The 18,335-nt window shown below is 43.2% G+C and overlaps 1 protein-coding gene across 1 annotated transcript in view; it reads right to left on the bottom strand.

The window, feature by feature from the left end:
- Window positions 1-11,405: 11,405 nt before the first annotated feature.
- EPHX2 (epoxide hydrolase 2) overlaps window positions 11,406-18,335 on the bottom strand; it is a 1,142,911-nt gene continuing 1,135,981 nt past the window's right edge. The window contains exon 19 of the mRNA XM_069605642.1: window positions 11,406-12,529. Within this exon, the coding sequence (XP_069461743.1) occupies window positions 12,451-12,529 (79 nt within the window). The 3' untranslated portion in view covers window positions 11,406-12,450. The remainder of the gene's footprint in view (window positions 12,530-18,335) is intronic.

Genomic DNA, 18,335 nt, shown 5'->3' on the forward strand with positions numbered 1-18,335 from the left:
TTTTCACTTTGTTACGGGAACACTGATAAACCCATATGATGAATATTTGATAGTATGAAGATGGTATACATGAGTTATGAATGAATTGTGAATGATGGGAAATGTTTTGTTGAGCCCTTTTAGTATGGTTAAATTGTATATTTTTGATATATGAAATAAACACAATGTATTGTTAAGAGTTGATAACCCATTTGATAGCCTGTCATCCTTAATCTATTGGTCCACTACTTTGCTTTATTGTGTATACTCACCTGGAGGACCAAAGATATATACCAGGTACCCCTTTTGTATCAGACAGACTCCACTATTAGTACTGGCCATATTATTCTGGCTAACCTCGCAGATGTTTTAATTACTTCTCCTTTAGTGAGAATTCACATAATCAATTTTGAATAGCAGTGTATGACGTACATTTACAATGCATGGAGAATATATATCTACATTGCCAACAGACTGCTATAGTTTCAAGTATGATTACCATATAGTTTAATTATTGCTCGCAAAAGGGATTAATGCATCAGTATGTCTCCTCTTTTGTAAGACGCAAATATTTATGGGAAATATACATAATACTGCACAGCAGTCGCAGGACTTGAATGGTCACACCTTAGCTAGTGACGTCACACGCTACTGCGTGCTAAGTCAGATTTAGATACTGGAGGTGTAATCTCCAACACTGGATGCCCAGACCAATCCCATCTTTGTATTTACTTTAAGGTAAGGGGTTTGGGGGATCCTTTTCTTAGCCAGGCCCCTTTTAAGTTTCAGTTCAGCTTGCTAGGTTTTGACTTTAACATACACAGCCTTAGGGCTTTTATTTATTTGGTTATTAGGTTGTGTGAAGGCATAATGAAGAAAGATACAGAAAACAGACTTAAAGTTCAAATAAAAGATATATATTAACTTAAATGTCATGATGGTAGAATGCCTAACTTGCCCAATGCTAAGGTGCGATTTCCCACCCTCAACAAAACTAAGGAAAGTATGAGTCAAAGAGTTCAACTTAAAAGTCTGTCTGTGTCCAAAACCTATGCTTGCCCTCACAACTAAAGCTAAACAATGTGTTGGGATTTCAATAATCAAAATAATGGCGATCAACTCAAAGTTCTGAGCTTATTCCAGCTCTTAGCTTCCTTTTCAGCTCCCCTTCCCCACATTCAAGAAAGTTCCACAAAGGTTTCAGAATTACCTTTCTTATTTTCAAGGTAACAGTTCCACACAATCCTCAGGTTTCCCTTCCCCAAGTTTCAAGCAACACAGTTCAAAAGAAAAGGATCTCAATGCTTCATTCTCAAGACAATACTTGCAGTCCCTCAAGAGTCAGGGTTCCCTTCCCCAAGACTTTAGCTCAGTCACTTGTACTTTTTTAAGTCTTTCAAAAGGTTTAACACAAATCAAGGTCAGCCTGATCCTGTTTCTGGATTGCCTCACCAGTTCACTTGCAGTGCTTCTCCTTAGTTTATTTCAAAATGTCTTTAGATCTCCAAGTTCAACATTCACTAGTCTAGGCTCAGTTGTCAGACCACACGGTCCACACATCTCAGGTCGCACAACCAGGATCCATCAGCTCCTCAGCCCACGCAGGTTCTGCTAGACTTGTCCCTGTGTACAGAGTTACATTCCTTGGTGGGCCCGTTGGCTTTATGTGCAGTATTTGCACTCATCTGGCTCAGCCTCTTGGCTCTGCCATAACGTGTCACACACCTCCTGTCAGTCTTTGGTCTAGCCACACTGCATTTACACATAAAATTCACTTGGTTGTGTTCTTGCTCATGGCCCACCTTTTTATGGCACTTTTTCAAACTTGCGTTCTTTCCTAAATGTTGTTTTCAGATGTGCACTTTCTCCTTGGTTGTCCTCTGTTATTTGCTTTTTCCCATAAGGTTTTACTCAATTCCATATTCAATATGGTTACTTTCAAGTTTCCATTCAGTTCAGTATTCAGTATGCTTCATTTCAAGTCTCCATTAAATTCGGTATTCAATATGCTTAATCTCAAGTTTCTATTCAATTCTGTATTCAATATGGATTCAATATGATTCATTTCAAGTTTCCATTCACTTTGGTAATTCATTACCTAGTTGCTTCCCGCTAGGAACGCCCCTGGCTGTCGAATGCCTCTTTCCGACACTCACCGGTCCTCGGTGCTGTTCCTCTATGGCTCAGGCTGCTTTTTTCCTGCTTCCTAGGTTGGCGGGCCAGCTCATACGAGCCCCGCTGGCACACTAGGGTCTGCTTTGCACACGCTGCTTTCTCCGCTGCCTCTAAGTGGACATGGGTGGCGTCCTGCTTTCCTCTGTACTTCACAGCTTCGGCTGCTGATTCCTTGCCACAGCGACTCCCTCTCTGGGCTGCTGGCCAGTGTCCTGGTTCCTCCACAGGTCCCACCATGGCTGCCTCTTGCAAAACCCGGTCCCCTGCTGGTCTCCTCCACACAGGCCTCCCCATTCCTCCCTGCAGTGTACTCTGGCTCTCGCTTTATACACCTGCATCCGCTTAACAATTTGCAGGTGTGGATCGTTCATTAAGTTTGCCTGACCATGATTAAGGGGACATGCCTGACTTTCACCATACTCTGCAGGCATCATCTTCGTACCAGTAACAGAGTGGTAAAATGAAGGTGTAGTGTTCAGTACTCCCAGTCACTTCTTCCTCATCCCAGTACTTTCAAAGGTTAAGTGTGCGGAAATGAGGGGAGAGGTCTTGCAGTAGCCCATAAAGGTTGGGAGAGGATTAGGTCGGTCATTTCTTTAGGGAAAGGGGGATACCATGTCTCATCTGTGGGTACCCCACTCACAATCTCCGAGGACCCTCCACCTAGGTGTTCCTCCCTTGCTTCTCCGCCCCAGGGTCAGGATCCAAAAGCAATGGCCTTTTCCTGACCACCCGAGAAGAGGATCTAGAGGGTTTAGGAGTGAGAATACCCTCAGGTTTCTTACAGTCATCATAAACTCATATTGTGGCAGTAGGTGGGTACCTTAACCCCATTTATTTTTGGCATTTATTATCATAAACATTAGGAATTATTCAGCAACAAATGCTATGAGAAGAATGTACGTTTTGTCACTAACAAGCGGACGTGAGGAGTGAGGAATGAAGCTTGGACACAAGTAGCCATGTTTTTGGTTAAAGACTTCAATTGTAAATACGAAGTGGTGGGAAAATGCCTCTCTGTCCCTGCTATAAAAGGAATTTCCCTACCTTAACCAAAAACTAAGGATTTGCCGTTGTCAGAATGTCCAAAATGAAAACTGATATACTCTCCTACAAGGTTTTCTTATGTTCATACTCTTGTGATGGTTGCCTGGTATACTCTCCTGCCAGGATTTCTTAGGTTCACACTCTTGTGATGGTTGCCTGGCATACTCTCCTGCCAGGACTTCTTAGGTAACAATCTTGGTTGGCAAATATATCTTCTTTATATATATTCTGGTTTTAGGTTCTCCTTTGTTCACACAATTTGCATTCATCCTCTTCTATGGGCTTAATTTGCAATGTTTTCCTTTTTAAAATATCAAATACATTGCCTCTTTCTCTCTTGCTTGTTGTTCGTTATTTTGCTTGCAGCATACCTGCTGACATGCCCCGTGATCCCCACGGCCTCTGGGAAGACTCACTGGCGTTCGTCTGCATCGTTGTATGCTCCTGCAGTCAACCTGAGAAGCACTTCCATCTGTTTCCTTCTCATGGCCGCCTGTGTCTGGTTTCTTCGGGTCTCGCGGCTTCCACTTCCAACATCTACTTCGGTCTGGGCACCGGTAAGGACAGCACTGCTCTTGATCACATGCAAATGCCCAGGAATCCCTCACTAGCACCTGGCAATCCTGCAGTGTGTCTCCTTTCCTCTGCAGACTTCTCCTTCGTCGCTGGTGAGCTGCCTGGCTCCACCACTCCGTTACTCGCCCTTCGATATTCTCAGCCTCATGGAGAGACGCTGTTCTCTGCTGCTAGCAGCAAACATTGACGTTTTGCTTCGCTTGCCTTTTGAACTTCCCAGGCACAGGTGTGTAGGAGTAAACTCTGGAATGCTCACTGAGCTTCGGAATTTCCACATTCTGCATTGCTCGATTCTTCTTCTTCTTCGTTGTCCTACTACTATGGTCATTTAGGGACATGAAGTCCAAGTTTTGGAAATGGTTTGGCAGTCTTTAATAGATATTTTCTGTAGTCTAAAAGGGAAAATTATTCTTGGATTAATGGTAGGTGGATTTGGAAAGCGTGAGCTCCCCATTCTTTATGGGAGGAATGGGTGTATAACAATAGGCCATGAGGGTATACGATATTGGAGGGATATTTTCATGGGAAAATGGGGGATACCATGTCTCACCCGATGAAGCCATGACATCTTCCCAAAGGTTGTCTCCCTCCATGTTATCCTCCCTCACATAGCACCCGCCCTCAGGGTCAGATAGCGGCAGCCATCCCATGGCCACATGGGAGGTCGTCACTGCTTGGAAATTAGTGGTGACTCCATCGGGTTCATCACAGTGAGTTCACTTATCTCCTTTTAGCTACACTCTTTCTATAGGGAATTTGTACACATTCTCACTGGTGACATGGATCAAGGTTACTGATCAAGATCATTTTTCAAAAGAATACAGAGCAAGGAAACTCCCAAAATCCAACTTTGAAAATTCTTTTATGTGAAATACGCATAGCATCACACAATTTAGGCAAGATAAGATGAGCTATTATAGATCACCCATGAAGTACATTTAGCCTCACCTATACAAGTTCACTACTAAATACTCTATTTGTTACTCCTATGCATTCACCAAAACCATCACAAAAATGCATGGGGAACAATTGGTATATTTTTTGTTATTCATCTACTTTTTGTATTTTTTATATTCTTACTGTATAATATTGTCATAATTACTTTGGTGTGATCTACTTCTATGTCATATTGTGCTTTTTGCACCACCCAATCTGTAAACAAATCTTTACATACTTTATAGAGCATTGAAAAAGACATTCTTGGTCAAAACACGTGTCGGCTCAGATTTTCCTACGTTACAGAAAAAAAGGTCTAAAAAATGGGGCTTTGTTCATGATATCTCTAAGCATATATCAAACTGGATCACCCAGATTAGGAGTCTCCACTCTGCATCAATAAAATACTATCGAGGAGGAGCGCGTGCTTGAAACAACCACCGCCACGTTGTTGACCGCATAATTCTGGTGACATATGGCACAGTCACCATGGTTGTGTCCAAGCTCCACCTCCCACACATACAATCAGGCGCAATGAAGACAAGAAACAGCTAAAAACTGTGCAGTTCAAGCTGTGTCCAGCTGCCCAATCTTTCTCTAATACACCAGTGTGGGTTAATGTCGGCCGCACTAAGATCCTTTTTGATTCTTAGGTAATACAAAGCTGCTCAATGTCCCATTCATTCTCTAAAAATAAACTGCAGGTAAGATGGCCAGTAAGAAACAGATTCACAATAGGGGGTGAGGGGAGAAACAGAGAAGCAGACAGGCTGCAGCAATGCAGGATTGTACCGTCAGGTTACCCTGATTGGATGCATCTAAATTGGCTGCTCCGCAAACCGCAGGTGCTAATTTAAAACTGTTGGGTATGTTTTCACATGCTCGTTACCAGTTATGTATAACACAAGAGTTTATATAATTAAAAACAATGCACCAACTTGCTTGAGGTAGCCTACTACATGTGATGCAATCTCTCCACTGATTCCCAGTTGATGCAAGGATCAAGTTCAAAACCCTCTGCATCGCCCACAAGGCTTTCTAGGGCCAGGGTCTGCACTACATTCACCTCTCTCTTCTAAAATACCTCCTTTTTTGAGCCCTTCCCTCAGCAACCTCCAACTCCCTGAGGGCCAGACGCTTCACCAGCAAGCGAGTAGGGTGTAGATCACTCTTCTCTGGAGGTGCCTCCCTCTGGAATGGTCTCCCTGCCCCTCTCAAACTTGAGCAGGACCACCTGAAGTTCCGGAAAGGAGTTCAAAAACTTCCTTTTCTCCTCTGCTTTCTCTCTCTCACTCCCCTGTTGACCTACCTGTCTGGCGCGCCAGCTGGTTGATTGGTATCCTCAGAGTCCCACTGGATACCAGGCTCCTCTGCGACAGGCCTGGCTCCAGCAGGGGGACCAGTCACAGCCACGGCCACCCATTGGCACCCCTAGAACAGAGCCCTTGCCATTGGTGTGAAACCCCACTGTAAAGGGGGTCTAGGGGGAACACAAGGGGGATTTCACTCTAAACATACTGCAGTCCGATTAGCATCCTGAAGGTCTGCACAGCAGCAGGCCTGGACAGGATTTGTCTGTTTGGCTTGGGCAGTAATTTATGTCCCACAGCCATGAATGCACAAATGACTAGGAGATTGAGGACCATTTACACCTCTAGTGAGGCAGCACACTTGCTCAAGCAGGCTACCTACAACTATCAAGCAAGAGCCTGCGTGCTTTTGTTTTTAACTGCACTGTTCATTTTACCAACATTTCCCAACATCTCAATTGCAAGGTAACTATTTTCTCAAACCTAAATTCACAAGTTGATTTCTGTAATTTAAAGTATGTTTATTTTTTGTTGGAATAAACCAGTTATTCCCATCATGCTTAATAAAATGGTTAACTGTATCAAACAATAAATGACAGGTGATGTTGCCTGCACACGGTATCCAGTGATCTAGTCACTGGAAAAAAACATTGAGGGTGACTCAATATTTTTTTAAAGGCCCTTTACAACACTTTCCCCAAATATTCGAGCACTAGAGTTTGTTTATATAATTTCACCAGTCCTAAAATATGTTAGGAAAACTGTTTAGTGCCTTTAAAAAAAATATCAAGTCACCCTCGATGTTTGTACCAGTGATTATATCACATATAACCTTTGCACACAGGGGAGAGTGTAGTAAAATCAAAAAGTGAAAGATGCAAGTCTTTGAATTAAACATTACCACTGCCATTGCTCTGAGAAGTCTTCCATGCCATAAGTCTTTAGTATGTCTTTGCCAATACAAAAGGGGACAAGGCATTAGCAAATGAGCCTGGTTCTGCCACCAAATGGTGCTTTTCAACCTCAATTGTTAGGCCATGTACCCTCTGAATGGAAAAGAAGCCATGGCAGGCATGTTCCCATTAAAAGCAGGGAGGAGGCTGATTTGCAAACAATGGCCTGGAAGGCTGACCAAAGCAATGCTGGTGGTTATGATTGATTCAGAGACTTACATTTATACTTTTTTAGTTTGGGCTGTTAGCTGTAAACCAGAGCTCTTGCACTGGAGCACAAATAGGATGGAGATGGGATGTGAGGTGGGACACACATCCCATGGGTGCGTTTGGTCATGTACAAACTCACTGAATAACCATTGACATGTTAATATCTATGACATTCCCACCAACTACCCGCCCCTCCCTGATGAAACATACCCTTCTGGGAACTCTTTTGAGTACGATCTATTATAAAGTAACACCAATATGTGTGCTGTATAGCACCTGCCAGTGTTCTATGGTTGCATTCTTTTGAGTGTTTAATGAGTAAATTGCCACTGCAATTGAGATCCTGGTGTGATAAGAAATCTCCTAAAAATGTGTTTCTGTAGCATGTTTAATTTCTGTGTCATGCATCAAGCCTTCAAAAATCCAAACAGTTCTTGTATATAGGTATTAGACAGACATTTGCCAGGCAATGACGTCATATGCCCAGGTACTTTCACCAGTTTCAAACTGTTCCCATCTCACAGCCAGGTGGTACCCTTATGGCAGTGCCTGGCAAATGCCGATCCCATGCCTACTCAACAGCCCAAGCAGTTGGCGTGAAAGTGTATATGCCCAGATGTGGGTACCTTGCTTGCTCTGCCTATCAGTCTTCGCTGTGCCAATCCAACAAGGTCACACGTGAGCATGTCAAGGCTAGGATGACAAGTATGGCCCAATTTCAGTACTTCTTCACATACTTGTGGGGTACTAACCATGATAGAACATATCTTTTTGTGGAAGTCTAGCCTGCCCTGATAGAACTTTTCATGATTCAAACTGATAAGTACTGACTTGATATGATATGATATTTTATTTATATCGCGCCCATACACAAGTGTTTCACAGTAACCTCATACTGTTTGAGTAACTATTAACAGAGTTTGCATGCAAACAGAACACATCATGTTTATTGTCAGTCTTGTTTAGAAGGTATTATGTGCTGATTTTTATAAGCTCTTTAAGTGTGATTGTTGGATGATTAAGAATTATGGCATACAGAACAAGCTGTCTGAAACAATGACCCTGCCATGCATTTCAGTTCACTTGGTGTCTGTATGAGTTTTTTTGTAAACTCTCATTAACCTGCATGCTGGAACGTGTAGGATTCCATTCAGGATGGGGAAAATAAAGCTACAATCATAGGGGGTCATTTTTCAAGTCAAGCGGAGTGGAAAAAGTGACGCTGCAAGAATTACTGACACTTCATGTGGTGAAGGATTTTGTATGATTTGGCAGGAGAATTTGGAGAGGAGTTCAGACTGAACACGTGTGTGTGCTGCTCTTGCAGGTACCCCTGCCAAGTCTGATCGGTTTTCCACAAGCATTTATTTTTTTGCTGGTGGAAAACCAATGGATTCCCATGAAAACCACCTGACCTGTACACCTGGTAAAGCAGGAAGTTTCCAAAGAAATCCACTGCAGATGGCTTCCACAATCGTTACTTGTGGGAGGAATTAAGCACAAAGGCGTTTTTTGCCTGTGTTTTACCATTTACCTTTCCAGTACTTGGTGTAAACAATTAAAATGGCATGAAGGGGTGCTTTTGCAACCATGTGCAAACAGGAGTGGTCCTCCCCTCCGTCCAATTCAGGATTAAAAACAAAATGACGTCCTTAATCTTTTTCATCAACATGTTTCTACAGTGATGTATACATTGCCAGGTTGATTTATCATGTCACTTATACATTTGGGTATAATTGTATGTATTCAAAACCAAACTTCAACACATATATTTACAAACTTGAGCTGGGAAAATGCATGGTGAAGCACCTAAATGAAAGGATAGGCTCAAATTCTGGCTTTACCGCTTAACCAGCGTGTATGATCATGGGCAAATAATTCAGTGTCAGTGTGCCTTAACTGCCAACATTTGATGCCCCTAGAAGTGATTCAGTTTGCAGTTAACTCTATTCCAAAAAAGCCTCACTTATGGTTTAATAGATGGGAAGTTCAGGTGTCAGGGGCCGCCAAGGAAACACAAATACATATTTCTTTGGAAAATATAAGGCTGTGTTTATTGAACAAAATTGCGACATTCAACAGAAAAACAAAGCAAACATGTCAAACAAGAAGTCATCATGGACAGTTGCATATTAAAAACAGTGTGTACCAGGCAATGAGATATAGGCCCGCTCCTCCCTGCCACGTCACACCTTGAGCTATACCAGGAGGCCAGAAACCCGTCAAGCTGCACCATCTGCCTCCTGATCATGCACCCCCTGCCTTGGTCACACTCTCTCACACCCTCAACTCAATTAAATTGTGTTGCAAAAATTCAACAAAAAATAAAATGTGCTGCAAAATGTAATTTTGTAAAAAATAAAATGTCCTAATCCATGCTTGAGTATTCTGGAGAGGGTTCTGTGTTTCACAAAAAGATGGCGGGACCACAAAAACCTGCTCTGTGGTCTGATGGGAGTAGACACAGTGTTCAAGGAGGCATTGTTGAGCGAACACCATCTGAGATTGAATAAGTACGGAGGGCTTCATTTCTCAGCCATCAGAGAGGAGGAGGCATCATCCTTCATTCTCTAAGCCAGGCCAAGAAGGCATGGTGGGTGGAAGATGGGAGTAGCAGTAGTTGGGAATGGTGGTCAGGGGGAGCCCATTGAAGGTGATTGAGGGTGAAAAGTGAAGGAGTGGATATAATACAAAGGGAATGGCAGATGGGAAAGGAAGAGGAGATAGGTAAACTGATGCTGCCACAATATTGTGATTGCTTCTCCTTCTCTCTACTATTTTTATAACTCATTTATAGCATTTTTTTTAAAAAAAGATAAATACCTTTTGTTCTTAGGGCATGATAATTGTGATTCCCCTCTCAGGCTCTTGCTCAGGGGTTGCAGTAAACAGTTGGTAATAGCTTTCCTTATAGTGAAGGGGTAGTGGAGGGAAGCTGTCTTGAGTAGCAAATGGAAAGTCAAAGTAGTTTGGGACTTTATGGAAGTGAACAAAGGAGTGGATGGAAGAGGAGAGCAGAACACTTTGGGAAGGGTACTGGAGAGTATCTGATTTTGGAAAGGATGCACGGATAGAGGGAGAGAGCAGATTTCCCACTTGAACAAATTGAGCGATCCTGGGGAAATCACGGTCAGCAAAACTACTTAAACGCATGGAACATTTGTCGCACTAGTGACGCCCATTAACTACTCCCACCCTGAGTTCTACCCCCATATCCAGCCTACCCAGGGCCATCTGTCAGTCTTGCACATGAATCCCTTTGCCTTAATTCTGCCACTGAGTACAATCCTAACAAGCATCCTGATCAGGCATTCAAGTAGGCTTAGGGGTGAGTGCCTCACCCCTGGTCCTAACAACCCGGGTTTGAATCCAAGCAGTCCAATAGACTAAACCAATTGAAGGGTGCAAATGGATTGTTCTGGCTCCAGGAAAGACATTTATTTGCAGGATCATGGATCTGGGAAATCTGGCTCAATGTTTTTAGGGTGCTCCTACACGCACACTCAATGGAAATTGGCCTCCCTGATCACAAACCGGGCCCACCCAGATCAAAATTCCTGGGGTTGGGTCTGCTCCATGATCAGTCTCCCCTGCACTGCCTCCGGGCCTACCTCATACTTAGGGGCTTAACTGTAACCTCTACAGCCCCCTACCTCCCTGCACTTACTCAGAGCAATGTTGCCCTGATTGTACCTCCCCTTCCCTCCCCCTGGCACTTGCCTCTCTACCTCCCCCTGAACTTTGCGTTGTTACATTTGCACGATCTGAATAACACAATTCTTAGTAAGATCGTTTTGTCTCCCTTGTCTTGTTGCGCCTAGAAACACTTGTGTACAGGCGTCATAAATAACTTATCATCTATCATAGTAAACTGGGTATATATTCACAAAAGCTTGTTGCCACTTTTGTATTATACAGAGTAATATATTCCCCCACAATAACTATGAGGATATCATAAACCACCACAATGTACGCAGCCAACAACTGTGTGTTTTATTTGTTCGATAACTCCTCCTCGGAAACAAAATTCTCTGCACTTAGCCTCAATAAGATCCATGAATAACTCACTTCAGCTCATTGAAATTAATCGCACATCTTGTGGTGCCAAAGGATGTCTTCTGTTTGCATTGCATGTACCATCTATCGAGATAAAAACACAGGTTGCAAGGAGAAGGCTTTTAACCAAAGACAAAGGGAACAACATAAAATAAAGACGACATACACAGCAGAAGGTCTTTATTTTGCAATTAACAAATAGATTTAAAACATATGCTCTGAGAAAGTAATCCACGCGAATATATCATAGTTGCAATCAAGAAGGGCAAGTCACAAAAGCTGATCTTCAGTCACAAGTGAGACTTAAACCTGGAAAAATTACAAACTTACGTTTGCATAAATTAGACATAGTCCAATTAGCACTTATTCGTGAGTCACAATAAAAATGCATACTGATCACTGTCAAGCCAGAGTATATTTTGAGTGAGGTTACTTACCCAGTTACACAGAACTATTAGACTAGAAAAGGTTTGCGTACCTGAGGTGTGTCTGTAAATGGAGGCTGCTTAAAGCGTGTCTATGTTAAATATGACTTGACGTGTATTAAAAAACGTCAACATTTTCTTCAATGGTTTTGTGGACCCCCTTCCGCTGCCCCTTATGTGTTGATGTGAAGTGTAAAGGTGAAAAGGCATGTACATATATGTGTAAGATATATGGTGTAATAAGGGATTTGTGGTGAACATTATTTTCAGATTTAGAAGAATATAGGTTTTAATTTTTCTTTTAATAGAATGGTAATGTTTTTCTGCCTCATATGGCACAATGTTTAGGAGAAGGCTTATTCCATGTTAAAGCACCACACTGAGGCTTAAGTGGGTCAAGTTTGAGAACTCACTGGAACATATTGTAGGTTTTGTTCTGACAGTACTCATTTGCACCTCATTTTTTTACGAGGTCCTTTTGTGGTGGCACGTTCCACCAACAACAAACTCAACCTATAGCAAAAAACTTCATTTTTTGTAAATGGCTACACAGGTTTGCAATTAATAATCTGCACCAAGGGTATGACAACATTTAATCATAATTCAAAAGGCATTGTCAGCCTTTCACACATCACATTGATGGGACCGATATAAAAGCAATCAACCAATAGGGGCTGATGACAATCAAGCATTCTGCCCGACGGCATAAGCGTTCCTGCCCAAGTTCCCAAAGAGAAGCAGAGCAATGGCAGGAGGATGGCACAATGAGTGCGCAGAATCATCTCACAGTTTAGAACTTGTAGCCGGCATCGTGTGAACCTGTTCCAACCACGTTAGCAGAATGCTGTTGAGGGCGGCCGGTCTGGAAGAAAAACACAGAGTTAGGTTAAATATTTATGTGAAATTTGACACTCAATGAATTAGTATAGAACGAACACTGCAAAGTCAGTCAATAATACTAGTCATTGGCCCTCAACTGACGTATGTGTCCAGGCCATAGCCGCAAGCTCATAAGGAGGGCAAAAGACAATATCCGGCCTTATTAACTGGTTTTAAGATCCGAATTAGCACTAGCACATACAGTTACTTTAACTGTGCCTCCACCCCTTTCTCGCCTCTAATCACTACTCGAATACTCACTGCTGGACCTTGAAGTGAGTGTTGTCCTGAATAAGGTGTGTGACGAAGCACAAGACATCGACGACATGAGGGGAATTACCTGGGGAGTGTTGAAACCAATAACACTGGACAGAATGATGTAATGACATTCCCATACGTTCCCCATTAATTTACAGTTGAACTTCACATAGAGAGATATATACATACAAAACAAACCCATACTCCCATGTCGACAATACTGGGACCAAGAGGCCCGAGACAGATGCAACACGCAGGCCACGAGCACCGAAAAGGAATGCTCTAGGCATTCTCTGAGTATGGGAAGCAAGCCCCACACAAGAGCAGAAGCGAGAGGAAGCCGAGAGAACATTAGTAGTAGCATTAGCAGCAGCCGTAATAGTGGTTTAAAGTTGAAGAGCAATAACGGCTGTTCGAAGCAGAGGAGTTGTAAAAGCAGTTGGGACGAGAGAAACTCCTGTTGGAAGATCGGAGTGCAGAAGGGGCTCACACTGTATGAAGCAGAAGGGGGAACCCAGATCCCCAGCAAAAAAGAAGAGCAGTGTCTGTCTGACACAACTGGACTAAGAAGTTGTGAGAAAAGTGTCCGGCAAGACGACATTATAGAATCACGCGATCCGACTCTGAGCTGAAAAACGTGTAAGCTCTGAAACCGCAGAGCCCGAGTCGGCGTAGCAGAGCTCCTGAGACTGGAGGCAGAGGCGTGAAGGGCGAGAAGTCGACAGCCTTCCAGACGAACAAAGGAGGAGAGCCACTTTGATGTGCCATAGGCAGAACGTGGAAGTTTGCCGAATAGAAAAAGGCACGGCACGCTCACCGGTTGGAAGCAAGCGATAACAGCTGGCAGCTACAGAAACGCTCCTGCTGGGACAGACGGCACGATGAACACAGAATAAAGAAGAGAGACTGTGAAGAACGGCTGTAGCCCTAGAGGAAGCTCTAAAAGGTAAGAGCTTACCGGGGATGGCTGGGAAGGAAGGAACAAAGTCGCCAATAACAAAAGGCAGCTCTTTGCAAGAGAGTAAACTAAGGCTGCTGTAAACAGGAAAGGGAACAAACCCCTTTGAATTGTGAAATATAAAGACGCGAAAGAGGCCAGGGCAAAACCCATTGCTATGGAGAACTTTGTACTTCTGAGAAGTATCAGCGAATGGTTGGTACCTTTTTTGTAGATTAAAACAATTTGGAAGGACCTTGGAAAGAGAAACCACAAGAGACTCCGGCAAAGTGAATTACCCCTTGAGATTGGTGCAACATTGTTTTTGTTTTAGAGGTAAAACGATGCATAGACCTTGGCAGGAGAGTACACCAAGGCTGTGAGACAATGTGTAGCCCAGCAAAGAACCCAGGCTATCAAAAGAACCTATACATGCAATAGGATCAGACAGATCTTGGCAGCAGCGTAAACCAAGACTGTGAATCAAACTAAAGTTGGACAAAGAGGAAACACATTATCTAGAACCATACTAACAATAAAAAGGGAAGGGGAGCATCCCTTTGAACGGAATGGAACTTTTATTTTTGGAACACATTGTTTGCTGTTGGAACATTTCATTTTAGAAACCACCAACTAAGACTGCAGAAAACTAGGCAAGAGATATTTTCCCCCTTTTGGACATTTTGATGAGTTTAAAGTGTAGGGGTCGGATTAGGTTTTGGACACAGGATGGAGAACTTTATTTTGGACATTCTGACAAAGACATTAGTTTTGTCGAGGCAGGGAAACCCCTCTGAGGTTTAGGGTATGTTAGGAGTTTCTCCAAATCCTCAATTTTATCTACTTTTATTAAAAGGGTTTACAGAAAACATGCCCAACAAAGGTCCTTCCTGACTGAACAGAAGGAAGTAACACTCAACAAGAAATAAACCTGCAAAGAAATTCAGGCTCCAGTCTAATAATCTTGAGACATACACTGGCATACAGGCGGCACCAATCTGGCATCACTGCCATTGAAAAATCTGACACCTACCCTGTAATAAATAGAATTGCACCAGCAAGAACACAAGGAACAAACTAACACCCGGGAACAAACGTGCAACAATACTCAAATAGAGCTTACACAAGATATCTTTGGACCAGTACACCACTCAAGCACAGGTCATTAAAAATAAAACTAGTTTACCTATGTTCTTTGAAACATTACTCAAAAGAAAAACAAAAAGGTAAGGACCTGAACCCTCCCATCAAATGGTCACCATCACCAAGACTGATGAGAAAGACCCAGGCAAGTCAAAACTAACTCTGTTTGCAAGCAACGCATAAAGAACACAACCCACTAGCAACCTCATGTCTCATCCTCTCTATCTCACGACATACTCGCTAACACAAATGGCTAGAAGAAAGTCAACAGACACCCAAAACAGTCACAACTCTATACATCTCCAACTTGCAAATCTATTCAATAACCGAAACAGCAATATCCTCCCCGCACACCCGAGGTCTTACATCTCAAAACAAAACCACTCTGGTGCAAAAAGCACTATCCACCTAGCAAATATCCAAATAGACACCAGCTGCTCCTGGCTCTACACACACCAACAGTTAAGCACAAAACCTTGTCCTTTCCCGCCACTCCTCTAGCCACCATCCCACACCTATTTCATTTTCATCTCAGGTCCATATGGGCACCCGGAGGCCATACAAAATGGCAGTGGTACACAGTACAAATCCTAATAATATAAACTAACATAAGTTGCAAGATCCTTGGGGTTGTTAGTCTTCCTATCAATCAACCTGTGTTCAGAAAATAAGAAACTGACCACACAAACAATGGGTATACGGATACTCTCTGAATGGTCCTCATTTGCCCCGTGCTTGACTGTCACTGAAGAGGCAGATGGTAAACGTGATTCCGATTGTCCCTGGTGCAGGGAGAGCAGGTCTCTCCATTTAGAAGTCTTTATGACTAACGGGCCCTAGAGATGTCTACAATTTGTCCAACTAATTTTGGTCGACTTCAATTCAACCTATTTTAATATTTTTGTTACAGGGGTCTCCCCATGTCCCCCATCCAACACCCTCTCCCTATAAATGTGTGCATGTGTTTGGTCAAATCTACCAAATTGAAGACATGATAAATAGCTGCATTTTTTACAGCATTTTAGCTGCAACATAGCACTATTGCTTTCAGCTGACACACCGAATAAGCAGAACCACCAGGGGCTGCTGATGTTTGTACTAGTAGCTTTACTGTATTAGTGAAGAGTTCCAGCATGGTGATTCTAAGAGGACATTTGTTAGACAGACTGTGGAATTGCCAGGCGGATCCGTATGATACACACAATAATTTGCCCACACTACTAGGACAGCTGCACAGGAAAATGGTGGAGGAGTCATGTGTAGTGTTTCTACAAAGAAGAAGGTGACATTTCTCCCAGTGCGGCTACGTTCAGCCCTATTATTGCACATATGTTCTGGAGGCACGCTAAAGTAAGCAGATTCATATTTAACATCGGCCATCTTGGGGTTGGATTGTCCAGTAGAGGAGCAGGTAGGTGCTATCCTGCCAGTCCCCGCCCCCTCACCACCGTCATATTGGATCAGTTGGAGAAGAGCTATGGATGGTACCCCTTGTATCATTCCGATACCACATCAAGTGTATGAGATACGTTATGCACAGACAGCCATACAGATTGTACCCTCGCTCAGAAAGTGCAGAAGGCTATCGCATGGAAGAAAGTTACATGGAAGGATGTTGTTTGCCAAGATGTCAGAATGCATCAGTGAATATCGTGGATGGACGTTAAACGATATGTGACAAAGACAAAGTGATGTCATGAAGAAGTTATCTTTTCCTTAATCTACCATCTTCTTCTCTACGACCCCTTCAGCAAATGCATAATAGGGCTGCAAGACTTATCCTTGTGGCCTCAAGCCCATGGGCCGCATCTCTCCAGCCCTAAAAGCTCTCCACTGGCTCCCAGTTGCTAAAAGGATCACATTCAAATCCCTCTGCATCATCCACAAGGCTATCTGGGGCTGGGGACCATGCCATCTACAACTTGCTCTCACTAAACGCTCTCCCCCCAAATCTTTATACTACTCTGGCAGCATCTATATGTGTGTTAAGCTCTTTGCTAAACAGCGAGCTGGTGGCCGATCCCTCTCCTCAGCAGGCTCCCTTCTATAGAATATCCCCCCACCCTCCTTCTTCTTCGTCTTGAGCCGGATCTCCTCAAATTCCAGATGCTCCTCAAGACTTTCCTTTTCACCTCCTCCTTCCCGTCCTCTCTCCTCTGTTAAATCCCACAGTTGCTGAGATTGGTGACCAGGGCCCTTATGTGTCCTCCCGAGTCCTGGCCTCCCACACCCAATGGCCTACAGCCTCCACCGCAACCCAGCACTTAGCCTTGGCACCCAATGGCCTATGCCACCACAGGCCTGCACTTATTTATTTATTGGCAGCTGACCGATCTGCCTGAGCACTTACAGCTGTTCACTCCCTAGCTCTTGATACAACTAGCACTTACCCCCACTCCCTCATCCCTTCTCTCTTCACTTGCACATTCTGAATGGTCACAAGGCCTAGTAGGAACAACTATCTTTCATTGTTGTATTTGTTCTTCATTCCCATGCCCCCTCCCTGTTGCCCTGTGGGCGCTTTGAAACACAATTACTTGATGTACAAGTGCCTTACAAATGGACAATATATGAATAAAGATAAAAGAACCAAGGCTGAAACGATATGCAATTCCTAAGTAATTAAATAAGTGAAACACTAAGAGTAACATGAACCTGAAGCTAAAGCGATCATGGATCTAAAAGAAGATGGAGTAACTTACTGACCAAAAACTGTAAATACTCAGTAATGCAAGGTAGAAAGAGAACGAATAGAAGCTTGCTATAGAGGAATACATAACGTGGCAAAGACGGCCATATGAGGAAATTGAACAACGGTTCAGGTTGAATGTAACCAAGCTACCTCAGAAACAGGCCGAGGCTGTAAGTATCGGGAGACGTGGAAAGATGTGATCATTGCGTTTGTGTGTTAAAATTGTCAGCGCTAGACACATTGATGTTTTGAGACAACTAAACCATTTAGTTGCAATTTAGTGTGCATGCGCAAGTGAAATGTGAATGTTATCAATTTTAATAAGATGCTAATTTTAAGAGTTGCACGCCTAAACAGCTTAACACTGTAATTGATTGCATTGGTGTGGAAAGGGAATGTTTAAGCAATTGTAGCTAAAGTTTTGTTCATAGTTCCCTTCTCTGTCCGGGAGGCTTGGAAACTACACATTCCACCAGTAGTGGTGCTTGCGCACTGGTTCTGATGTGTCACTTAGGCGACACATGCTACAATTGGCCCGCATCAACGCAAAGCGCTGACGCGAAGCATGTTTGCGGCCAGTTTCGGTGGAAAGAAAACTTTTCACGTTGAACGTCCAGCACGGTAAGAACGCAGGGTGAGTGGCGGTGTGGAGTTTTGAGGTATTATAGGGCTTAGAGATCAATTCTGTGAGGATTTAGAAATATGATAGCCTATAGTACGATGTTAAAGGAGTATGACCAGAACAAGGGCTATCTCTCG

This window comes from Ambystoma mexicanum, chromosome 4p (genome assembly GCF_040938575.1).
Source record: "Ambystoma mexicanum isolate Mex_15411 chromosome 4p, UKY_AmexF1_1, whole genome shotgun sequence".
Lineage (NCBI taxonomy): Eukaryota > Metazoa > Chordata > Amphibia > Caudata > Ambystomatidae > Ambystoma > Ambystoma mexicanum.